Source organism: Parambassis ranga, chromosome 7 (assembly GCF_900634625.1).
Source record: "Parambassis ranga chromosome 7, fParRan2.1, whole genome shotgun sequence".
NCBI lineage: Eukaryota > Metazoa > Chordata > Actinopteri > Ambassidae > Parambassis > Parambassis ranga.
In genome coordinates this window covers 5,611,887-5,623,814 of record NC_041028.1, presented here as the reverse complement: position 1 = coordinate 5,623,814, position 11,928 = coordinate 5,611,887, and the positions used below count along the sequence as shown (strand labels likewise).

At 41.2% G+C, this 11,928-nt stretch overlaps 1 protein-coding gene across 11 annotated transcripts in view; it reads left to right on the top strand.

Moving 5' to 3' along the window:
• The window catches only part of hspg2 (heparan sulfate proteoglycan 2), a 76,160-nt gene extending 64,999 nt beyond the window's left edge, over positions 1 to 11,161 (top strand). For 8 of the 11 annotated variants that reach the window (XM_028410902.1, XM_028410899.1, XM_028410906.1 and 5 more), the window contains 23 exons: positions 434 to 531; positions 610 to 876; positions 967 to 1,079; positions 1,154 to 1,301; positions 1,386 to 1,502; positions 1,634 to 1,651; positions 3,125 to 3,209; positions 3,292 to 3,436; positions 3,521 to 3,623; positions 3,698 to 3,807; positions 3,897 to 4,005; positions 4,110 to 4,208; positions 4,294 to 4,512; positions 4,777 to 5,021; positions 5,109 to 5,280; positions 5,388 to 5,510; positions 5,830 to 5,886; positions 6,963 to 7,038; positions 7,123 to 7,201; positions 7,815 to 7,885; positions 7,981 to 8,064; positions 8,274 to 8,377; positions 8,769 to 11,161. In XM_028410902.1, coding sequence (XP_028266703.1) covers positions 434 to 531; positions 610 to 876; positions 967 to 1,079; positions 1,154 to 1,301; positions 1,386 to 1,502; positions 1,634 to 1,651; positions 3,125 to 3,209; positions 3,292 to 3,436; positions 3,521 to 3,623; positions 3,698 to 3,807; positions 3,897 to 4,005; positions 4,110 to 4,208; positions 4,294 to 4,512; positions 4,777 to 5,021; positions 5,109 to 5,280; positions 5,388 to 5,510; positions 5,830 to 5,886; positions 6,963 to 7,038; positions 7,123 to 7,201; positions 7,815 to 7,885; positions 7,981 to 8,064; positions 8,274 to 8,377; positions 8,769 to 8,941 — 2,815 coding nt within the window. In that variant the 3' untranslated portion in view covers positions 8,942 to 11,161. The remainder of the gene's footprint in view (positions 1 to 433; positions 532 to 609; positions 877 to 966; positions 1,080 to 1,153; positions 1,302 to 1,385; positions 1,503 to 1,633; positions 1,652 to 3,124; positions 3,210 to 3,291; positions 3,437 to 3,520; positions 3,624 to 3,697; positions 3,808 to 3,896; positions 4,006 to 4,109; positions 4,209 to 4,293; positions 4,513 to 4,776; positions 5,022 to 5,108; positions 5,281 to 5,387; positions 5,511 to 5,829; positions 5,887 to 6,962; positions 7,039 to 7,122; positions 7,202 to 7,814; positions 7,886 to 7,980; positions 8,065 to 8,273; positions 8,378 to 8,768) is intronic. The other 3 variants (XM_028410908.1, XM_028410898.1, XM_028410901.1) reach the window with 2 other exon arrangements.
• Positions 11,162 to 11,928: the final 767 nt, after the last annotated feature.

The following is an 11,928-nucleotide window of genomic DNA, read 5'->3' as shown; positions in this document are numbered from 1 at the left end:
ATTATTAGCAAAGACTGATTTCCTAAATATATGGACTGTAGTTTAATGGAGGATATATAGTGCATTTGGGGTGATTACTTTTAGCTGTGGATTTAGCTAGCTGAGTGTGTTTCTATATTTAGAACCAGCTAAAAATACTGTAGTGCCAATGAAAGGACATGTCCTCCAGCACTGTAGAGCTATAGCTCAGAGGAATAAGTGGGTGACTGACAGGCATACAAGAAGCTTCAGAAACCTTGACCTCACAGCTGACCTGCATCTTCATCATTTTGATGGGACAAATCATCAACATAATTTCAGTACCACCAAGTGATAAAATAATTTGCTTTTGGCCTGGACCAGAACTTTATCACTCATCCCGGCTTGGTCTGTAAACAGCTAGAAAAAACATTCAGGACTTGTTTTTGAGTGTTTTTTTTTTTTTACACTGTAGGATTGAGAACCTGGAGCAGAGCAATGAAGGTGTTTATATCTGCAGAGCTAGCAGTGTGTATGGTCAAGCACAGGACACAGCCAGGCTGACCATACAAGGTTTGTGACATCCACCTCATACACACCAATGTATCTAAAGCTTCATCTAAATCTAATACCTTTCTTTGTATTCCACAGCCCTGCCGAAGGTTATGATCAATGTACGAACCTCGGTGCAGACAGTGATGATTGGTAACTCGGTGGAGTTTGAATGCCATGCTGTTGGTGACCCAGAGCCCACGGTCAAATGGAGCAAAGTCGGTGGGTCTCTGCCAGCCCACATCATGGTGAAGGGCGGCATGCTGAAGATTGAGCAGGTTAAAGAGGCTGATGCCGGACAGTACCGCTGTACGGCCACTAACGATGTAGGCTCAGTGCAGTCTCAGGTGGTCCTTAATGTCCAGTGTGAGTGCATAACCAAATCTTTCCATTGTAAATGTACATCTACACACAGTCGTTTAAGATCTTCATCATCTTTAAAACCTGTTTGTACAGCTCTTCCTCAAATTGCTGCGCTGCCAGAAACAAAGGAGGTGACAGTCGGGTCTGACGCCGTCTTGCCCTGTGTGGCCTCAGGATACCCTGTACCTGTGATCAAATGGTCCAAGGTATGTCTAAGAAACTTCTTATTGATCCTGGCGGTAAGTTGTATACACATTCACAATGTTGTGTGTTTGTGCAGCTGGAAGGAGAGCTTCCTCCAAAGTGTTCCCAGGAGGTCAATGTGCTGACGGTTCCACAGGTCACACATGAGGATTCTGGCACATACGTCTGCACTGCTTCTAACAAACAGGGCAAAGTGGAAGCCTTCACTAGACTTCAAGTCCACGGTTGGTGAAGAAGAATGAAAGGTTCAAGATATCAACTATAGAATGGCCTTTCTTAAACTATGATATGTGTGTGTTTTTTGTCAGAGAGAGTGATGCCATACTTTACCCAGGAACCTTTGTCATACCTCACCCTGCCCACAATCAAAAATGCCTACAAGTCCTTCAGTATTAAGATCAACTTTAGGCCTGATAATGTTGATGGTAAGGATGGACATCATTATAATGTTTTCAAACATTGTTGTGTGTTATGATTGCTATATTTCCTCATGTATAATTTGACTGCGTCTTTTGTCCCCTCCCTCTCTGCCACACTTCACACATGTGGTGGGAAGGTCTCATATTGTACGCTGGTGAGTCTCAGTGCTTGAGAATCTCAGGAACTCAAGGCTGATGTTGGCAGTGCTGCTTGTTTTTGTTGCTGCATTTGACTGTAGACCATAAAATGCATCCAGCTCAGAGCTGATTTAAGGGCTGTGAAATAGATGCAAGATGGTGCATGGCCAATGTTTTCATACAGAGAACAGCAAACGTATTTACTCAGTGAAAGATATTCTGTAGGTTGCAAATCTACCTTTACTTTCCCAATTCAGCAGTGCTTTAAATCTTGTTCTGAAAGAATTGTATGAATGTACAGCCAAGTCAAAGTCAATTATCAAACTGTGACATAATATACAAAACATTTGCAAAAGCTAAGAGGAGTGATTGATAAGTTTTTACTTATTGTAGAAGGAGATAAGCTCTCTAATCACATGAACATGCTATTGAGCAAAGGCAGCAAGGACCAAATGGACAATATCAGCCAGAACACAGTCATCCACAACCTTGGTCTAAGGATATTATCAGCCAATCCAGCCGATGGGGATATGGTAAAGTGTTCTTATAGCTATATCAAGTCAAGTAGCTGCCCAACGTGTCACAGAGACTTGACCCTGTCCTGATGGAAGACCTGATGAGAAGCAGATTCAGCACACGTCCATCTCCTAAGAAAGCAAATCAGTGAGGTCTGCATCGAGGTGAAGCTGGACCACCTGGCAAAAATATTTTTACTAGTGTGCTGTTTTCTGAGACACCTACAGAAGAAAATCAAAAATATTCATCCTGGGGAGCTGACAACGAGGAAAGATTCACTTAGACCTGGACTTGTCTAACTCCAGCCCTATTGAGCTGATCACGGCACTCTCAGACTATAAGCTCTCATCCAAGATGAAGAAGGAGCTCAGTGAAGGCAGTGAAGAGGACATGGCTGTTGTGGACCACTCTCTGGAACTCCAAGACACAGACTTGCACAAACAGGAGACCTAAATGCTCACAACATCTGGACTAAGCATGTTAATTTAAGTCCTCCAAACTTAGGTCACAAAACTTATAATCACTCCTTATATTTTATGATATATTTTTAAATTCCTTTTTTAAAGCCAGTAGTTAAAAATGTAGTTAGACATTTATGTGGTCTACTACAGACATGTTCCCACTTCCCCATTAGCCAGTGTTGCTCATATAAGCATGCACATTCCCAGCATGTGACCAGAGAAAAAAGTGTGATGTGACAAGTGTTTGTAGTCCAGTGATAGGATGGCTTTGGTTGGCTTTCAACTTGCGTCACCCTGGCATGCTGCTTTGCCATCCAGCTTACAGAATGTTCACCCTATGTGATACTAGGAACAATATCCATCCTAACAAGTTGATCTTGATTTACAGAAAAAATAGCATTAAATCAAAATGTAGTTTGTTTATATAATGACTTATTAAGATGGATATTATTACAAGGTATATAAAAGAATCCACTTTGTATTAGTGCTCATTCAACTTATTTGGTGCTACAGGTATGATCCTGTATAATGGTCAGAGGAAGACCACGGGAGCTGACTTCATATCTCTGGGACTTGTGGGAGGACGCTTGGAGTTCAGGTCAGTTTATTCTAACACTCACTGCATTAAGCACTGTTAAACATGATGAAGCCTGTTGTTTAAAAAATCTGTGCAATCTCAGATTTGATGTGGGCTCCGGCATGGCCACCATACGCGATCCTAACCCCATCAAACTTGGAGAGTTCCACACAGTTGAGCTCTACCGCAACCACACCCAGGGATATATCATTGTAGATAAAGGGGAGCCCATCAACGGCAGCTCACAGGTATCCTGAGTGTGAAAGTAACTGCAAATGTCAGCTGTGTGTATATTTAAGTTTCTTGTTAGTTAACCTTTTTTTTTAATTCAGGGCAAGTTCCAAGGTCTGGATCTGAATGAGGAGCTGCATGTGGGTGGTTATCCGAACTACACAATCCTTGCCAAAACTGCTGGCATCAAATCCGGCTTTGTTGGTAAGATGCCGTAAGTGTTGTAAAAGTTTTCTGTGCACGATACGTTGTCTTTACTAAATATTCTTTCTGTGTAGGTTGTATCCGTCAGCTGGTCATCCAGGGTGATGAAGTCATCTTTAAAGACCTTGATCGCAGCTCTACTGGGGTCACAAACTGTCCCACCTGTAAAGATCAGCCATGCCAGGTCAGCCAGATCTCTCCACTCTTTGTTTTTGTACTGTTTCCCCATGTTTTATTCTATTGCATTTAGTCAATGTGTGTTACATCCATCAGAATGGAGGAAGGTGTGAGGATTCAGATGCCAGCTTGTACAAGTGCAGCTGCCCCAGAGGATTCACAGGCAGCAACTGCCAGCACCACTCATCTCTCCACTGTCACTCAGGTACCAGCCGAACCCACAAATACAATCAAAAGTTTGATAAAAGCAAAGGTTTATATTCCAAGGAATGTTCTGACTGTAATCTTTTGCGACCTGGACTTCTTCAGAGGCCTGTGGACCAGATGCCACTTGCATCAACCGCCAGAACGGCCTGGGCTATGACTGCCGCTGCCATCTTGGCAAGTTTGGAAATAAATGCATGGATGGTAAGACAAGAATTTGCACTTAAAAACAAAACGCTGTATATTCAGCTGTTAAAAAATACATTTCCAACTCGTTCACTTTCACTAGGGGAACTGGTGACCACTCCTTTGTTTGATGGTAAGGAGTCGTATATAGCCTATCCTCCGCTGACGAACATCCATGACGACCTGCGTGTTGAGCTGGAGTTCAAGCCGCTGAAAGACGGCCTGGTGTTCTTCTGTGGTGGGAAAAAAATGAAAGTGGAGGACTTTGTTGCCATTTCCTTGATGGATGGACATGTAGAGTTCAGATACGAACTGGGCACAGGTAAAGTAGAACCTAGCTGAGGGACAGACATTTTTTTATAAAGATGCTACTGGCATTCATTTATCTAGCACCTTATAGATCAGTCAGTGAGGCTGTCAATGCTACTTGCACCCAGTAGAATAGCTAATTAACACATGACTGTGTGGCTAAAAGATTTGTAAAAACAGGTGGACTTTCACAGAGAATTGATGTAATGGATGGATGCTAGTAGTTACAGTATCTCTACATTCCTATTTGTCCGTGTGTGTCTTTCTTGACTTTCAGGCCAGGCAATCCTTCTCAGTCCTGAGCCAGTCTCTCTGGGCCAGTGGCACAGAGTTGTGGCAGAGCGGAACAAGAAGGCTGGTCACCTGAGGGTTGACCAAGGCCCAGTGGAGAGGAAGACATCTCCAGGAAAAGCTCAGGGCCTCAACATCCACACACCCATGTATCTGGGAGGAGTCCCCAACATGGACATCCTACCCAAGCCTGCTAATGTCAGTGAGATGTTTGAAGGCTGTATAGGAGAGGTAAGTTCTCTCGGTATTACAAACAGTTTCTATGGTTTATGAGTGTTTTTCTTTAAGCTTAACTTGTCTGCAATGCTTGGTTTGTAGGTTTCCATCAACAACAAGAAGGTAGATTTGTCCTACAGTTTCACAGAAAGCAGATCGATCAGAAAGTGTGTGGACAACAGCCCCTGTGACCGCCGACCCTGCCTGAATGGTGGTCACTGCTTGCCCAGTGTGGAATATGAGTATCAGTGTCTGTGTAAGGATGGATTTGAAGGTCAGTGCTTGAAGGAAAAACAAACTTTATATAAAAAAAATGATCTTACCCTGGGTTTGACACTGAGCCTTTCAGCACTGACTCACAGCTGCTTGGTTCCTCTGCAGGTGAGCGCTGTGAGGTGGTGAAAGACGTATGCCAGAGCAACCTTCAGTGCCAGAACGGCGGAAGCTGTGTCGGCGGTCAGTGTGTATGTACACCTGGACATACAGGCCTCAACTGTGAAGAAAGTAAGTATTAAGTGGCAAAATGTCTGCCAATGTGGATTCACAGTCATATCCAGAAGCAGCAGGACATGTTTGACAATGGTATTTATGGTATTTTCTGGTGTTTTTACCTAAAAAGAAAACATATGTGAGGTCAGTGCACATGTTTTTGTGTATACATCTGCATCCTGAGGACAAAGATATTTATCATCAAAGCAGCTCATACAACCCACGTTCTCCACAAAAATGAAGCCCCCATCTAACATCAGACTCTCAGCGTTGCAGTGCATGCTGGGAGGGTTAACTCTAAATGATTACACGTGTCTTACTCCTGCACACACAGGCCAGGTCTCCAACTTCAATGAGGCCCCGTGGAATGTGGAAGCTAGCGAGGCAAATGGTACAGTATCTCAATATTAAGTCTGCCTGACACGACCGTGACTAACCGGGCCCTTTCTGAGACTGAGGGGCCCCATGTTCCTTTGCAAACTCAACCTGATCTGTCTACTGCCTAACACAAACACAAGCATAAACACAAACCGTGCCTCACTGAGGCTCTTATCCCCACTGCAAAGCTGGGAGAGGGGAATTCTGCATGTAAAATAAAAGGTTATCAGACTGCAGTATTTCAGATACTCTGCACTTGAAATAGGAGATAATGTGGAATTCCCCTTTGTGTTTCTTTTCATGTCAATTCCTGCAAAGTGGCAACTCACAACGTTCAGTCTGTTTTTCTGTAAACATCAAACTGCCTGACTCTCCATGCCCCCAAACCAAAAACTTTATCTTTGAATCTGTCTGAACATTCAGTCTGCTCCATGTCCACACGGTCGCTCTCTTACTAACACATTTCAAGTGTCTGCTGAAAGTGAGATGTATTCAGCATATTCTGTATGTGCATGGAGCTGTGGTGAATCTTTGTGAAAGGTTGCAGATGTGCTGGGTAAGGAATGGCCAATAACTACGTTCATGTGTTGGTGAGGAGGGTCTGCATCGTGGACGTCTTTGTTTTGTTGGACTTATTTTCTTAAGGTCAATGAAGTGAGAACATGTATGTTTTTAAAAAAGAAATAACTTTTTACAAATAAGTTTAAATCATTTATAAAAAAAACACTTCAGTGTAGTTTTTATTTTAATTTATGAGAGCTAATATTTGTTGTTGGTATTAACTTTAGACAAAGATTAAATGTATTACCTAATAAGTAATATGGCATATGCATTTACATTTTAATAGCATTATCTTATTAAATCATGTGCGTTTCTAACTGTCTGCAGATCAGCCTGTTAGCGTTGTTAGCATAGATAGCTTGCTATATATACAAAATATAAAATAACCCCACTCTGAAGGTGTTCTCTTATTACCTGTCAGTCTCTTCCCAGGGTTTCTCCCATGCTTTTGCCACTGGAGGGTGCCATAACAGTGAAAATGAATTTTTTTTTCCCCCTTATATCTCATTTTTAATGTATTTTTTACAGATTCACCCTATCAGTATGCAGCTCATTTCCAAAATGATGGATACATTGCTCTTCCAAAAACCATTTTCCCCAGAAGGTAACTGTCATTTTTACACAGTTTTACTTTCACAGCTGCTGTAATATGCCTTCATGTAATATTTTTTTCTTTTGTTTATTTTAGTGCTCATGATTCTCCAGAGACGATTGAATTGGAGATCAACACCAGCTCCTCCGAGGGTCTGATCCTTTGGCAGGGAGTGGTAAGTCTTGGTTCCCGGACTGAGAACTGAACTTAATCCTGTCTTCACTCTTTAATCATCAACAAACTTAATAATTCATCCCTGATTCAATTTAACGTTTTCTTTCTTTCGTTCAGTTCTTTTGTTTTGTTGACCATCATTCCCCATCACTGTTAAATTCCCCACTCATTCTGCTGCTGCTGAGGCTGTGACACTGTATGGGCATGTTGGCTGCCACCCTGGCTCTGTCTGACACCACTAAATACATGCATGTTGCTTTTCTAACTCACCATCCATTTTCCTCAGGAGACCCATGGCGCACGCAATTTGCGAAAGGTGCATGCTAAGAAAAAGGTATCCATTCAGACACAAGACACCATTTTGTTTGTTTTTGCCATGTTTTTTTTTTGCAAGAAGAGTGTAACAATAACAACATAACCAATAGAAGACACTTCTGGAGGCTGATGAGGGTTTAAATGAGTTACAAGTATCTGTGTTTGCATTGCAGAATGTGCACAAAGACTTTATTTGTTATTTTGCATGAAATATTTTGTGTTGCAGGGAATGATCTTTATGAACTTGTTGTGGCAGTCTGTACATTCATCCTTTGACGTGATGCATTTCTTTTCTCCAGGAGCCCGGAGAACATGGCAAAGGCAAAGACTTTATCAGCCTCGGCCTACAGAATGGACATCTTGTTTTCAGGTGACTCTGGCCTGGTGAACATACATAGTTGTGTTCACTTCTTTTTATTATTGCTTTCAGCTCATATTAATGCTCACTATTTTATTAATATACAGGTACCAGCTGGGCAGCGGAGAGGCAGCAATCTTATCCCGGAAGTCCATAAATGATGGCCAATGGCACAAGATCACAGCAGTCAGGTATGATGAGTGCTCTCATATCAGTATCATTGAAAAGATGGTGTCCCTAACATTAGCTCAACTCCAGGTCCTCCATCTGTGCTTTTGCCTCCTGCAACATGTCCAAAAGTCATGGCAAGAGTCTGATATCAATATAAAGTTCAACATTTATCAGGTCATATCCAGCTTTATTGTTGAGTTGAGCTGTAATCTTTTTTTCTTTCTTGCAGAACTGGAAAAGATGGATACATCCAGGTTGATGGAGGAGCCACAATACATGGACAGTCTAAAGGCAAAAGCCTCATGGTCAACACTAAAGGCAGTATATACCTTGGTGAGTCAAATGAAAGTGGAATCAAAAATAGATCAATGACATAAAGTTCCGTACTTACCATGCTTTATGCTGTTGTTTAAATATTTGTACTAAATAAGCTGGCTAACACTGCTTGGATGTTGAATATAGATTTTATTCTTTCCAATAGACATTTCATCAAAACACATCAAAACAAAACAATGTCAACATTTCTGAATCTCATATATCTTATAGTTTTGATTTATTCAGTGTTAACCACATTGTGTCTAGTCAAGTGCTCCATGTGAAAACAAATACTCTCTTTTACCTATATAAGTGTTGCATTCAAATCCATCTTGTGTCTAAATGTCCAGAGAGAGTAATTTTATCTGAGGTTGGTCATTGTGTGTGTGTGTGTCTCCTCATGTGACAGGTGGAGCCCCGGACATGCCTGCTATGACAGGAGGGAAGTTTTCATCAGGAATGAGAGGCTGCGTGAGGAACCTGACACTGATGAACGCCCGGCCGGGACAGCAGCCAGCCCAGGCCATCGACCTGCAGGCCCACGCAGCCCACGGCACCAACGTGCAGCCGTGCACTTCATAGACACACAACGTACACCTACAAATACACACACAGAGACTATGGAGTGATGTCATGCACACACACACACACTTACACACACAGCAGACTCACACAGAGAGACCTACCGACAGAGCCTGACACACTTGGTGCTTTGCTGCTACCAAAAAAAAAACAAGATGACACAACAGGATGCGTTTCTCTGTGTGCAGTAAAACCAAAAAAGACAGAAAAAACGAAACCATATTAACACGTCTTCTCTTCCTCAGTGTTGTATTCTCAATGAAGGACTATTAACACAGAACAACCAGTACAGTTTACATGCTTCCAGCAGTAGTTTTAGCCATGAGAAGAGTAAAACATATTAGGCCTTCTACGATGGGTCAGATCCTATGGAGTTGGAGATGTTTTTACAGCACTGAATTTTTATTTATATACATATGAATATATATATTATATTTGTGGGGGAAAACATGCAAACTAACCATAACTGCTCTTCAACTTTCCTAGAGTTTATTCTGGGTTCTAATACTGTGTGTCCAGGGCTTTTATATGGGCCTAACTGTATTAATACTTGAAGACGTGTAGGCCTTTTTTTTTCTTCACTTCTGTAGAGGAACCTTTTTTTTTTTGCGAGCATGCTTACAATCTGGTCTTTTTTTGGGGGGAGATTAGCGCACACAGTCACAGTCTCATGCAGCTACAGTACACAACTCAGGACGTCAAATACACACCACAAGTATACCGCTGCTTTAACTAGGGTTAATTTTTTTGCTTGGCGCGAGTGCTGTTGTGTCTTCTCTGTCTGTATTTGTTCTTTTTTGTATGAAAAAGAAAGAAACCTTGGTGCTAATGTCAGACATGAAGATACAGCATATAGTGTGCAGAGGTTGTGTTGTCATTTGTTGATTTGCATTGCATTCGAGGGTTGAAATTATTGAATGATACGGCATGGTTTGTTGCCTCCACAGCCTTATTTGATCTGATTTGAGTAGATCTCACAGTAAGAAATAAGAAGGATGTCATTTTTATGTGTGGTTGTTAAAGATAATGATTTATGTATGAAACTATCTGCCAGTCAGGTAGATATCCAACTGATAATGAGTGTGTATGCTAAGTATGTTTCAGGCCTTGCTGTTTCTCTACATTAAGCCCCTGTAAGTAAGAGTGTGTGTGTGTGTGTGTGTGCATGTGTGTGTCATTATCCATATCCTCAGGAGGGTCAACGCAGAACTGCCTCAAGCTTTTAGTTCATTTCAGGTTTGGTAGCTTTAGAGACACATTGGTAAGCTATGAAACTCTGAAGGCTCCATGGTTCTGCGGAGGGAGGTTCGTCTGCAGCAGTGTGGGGTCATGTGGATGCAGTGGAAGCCTCCTGCAGGTGCTGTGATTGATTGTGTGGCTTTGATAAATAGCATGCTCGCCCACCTTTAGCCGACCGCACCCACAAAAACGGCACGATCACTTTGGGGTTCACAAATCTCTCTTTCTCTCTCTCTTTTTTAAATATTTGTATTAATAACCTAAAATGAGCACTATCTTTTCAATTAGAGTTGCTTTATGTTTATTTATTTTATGTTTATTTTCCTCTTATTTTTCCCCCATTGCTTGAGTCTGCTGTTTTAGAGCAATCACAGGAGCTTGCTTTTTTTCTCTGGTTATTGTGTATTGCCTCCCACACCCCGTTGGTTTTTTTCTCCCCCCTCTCATGTTTGAGTTTGAATAGGGCCTTCCGTGGTAATTCTTCAGAAATCAACCCCAAACAAAGCTTCCACTGAAAGTTAATATTTGACTGGAGCTGGCTGGTCAAAAAGATGAAAAGTGGTCTTATTATTCACTTAGAGAAACAAAGTCTTAGGTGTCAGCAAGGACTGTGGTCCAGGTTCAGGACTATTAAGCAGAGAATGATGGTGTATGTGCCCCTTCGTTGTGGGTGCCTTTTTTCTGTATCTGCTCTTAAACTGGATTTTCATATATACACTGTACACTGTTACCAAATGCAAACCTGCTTTTTGGTCGATTTTTATGCCATTACAAAAAAACAAGAAGGTGCACTTTTAGTATTGATTTTTTTTTCTTTCTTTTTTTTTACATTTTTCAGTTTAACTTCTGGATGAAAGACTAAAGCAACAAAAATAAATGAGAGTGTACTGGATGAAAATGACATGTTTCCATTTCCAGTGTTGAAAAGATGCTCCCCTTGCCCTCAGTGTTTCTTAATTAAAAAACAAAATTCATGTGCTATTTATAATCTTGTGAGTTTTATTTCTGCTTTTTTTATTTTTGCTTTTTCCTGTAGTTCTACACTCGAATCACATTATTGTTCACAAATCATCCATTGTACTGTAGAGGTGAGCCTTTAACCTGGGCCCTACAGAGATGCTGATTACAAAACCCATTAGATGAGATCCTATGTTCTCCTACAGAGGTTACACCCAAAATTAGGTTTCTAAAATAAACTTGCCCCATGGCTTCAGCCTCTCGTCTTACACTCTGCCTATTGATTTGGCAAGTCCCCTTGGCAATAGGATCAACAACAAAAAAACAAAAACATGATGACAACAAATGTACAAAGGTAAGTAGGTTAAATCATTAGATGAGCTGTTGTTAATGCACAGTCATACAACACAAACATCTCCTGTCTGTGTCAGTGCCATCAGCTCGCTACAGTGATGTAAGTGCATTATGTTTGGCTGTGTGACGTTCAGACTATAAACTTTTGCCTTATATCCAACTGTCAGAGGACCTTTGCAGAAGACCTATGCTGCAAAATAATGTTTTACACTCGCACAAACTGTAAAATATACACAAAAGAAACTGTTTAAAAAACAAATATTTCCATTGTTTTGAATAATCATGGAACATATTTATGTATTGTTCCATGATAAGCATAGAAAATAAATACTTAAAACACTAAAAAACACACCTAACTTGTGTAAGCTCACAAGTAAAATGATCCAGCTACACTACTTAGCTTTACATAATGTTATTATTGGGTCATAAGCATCCTT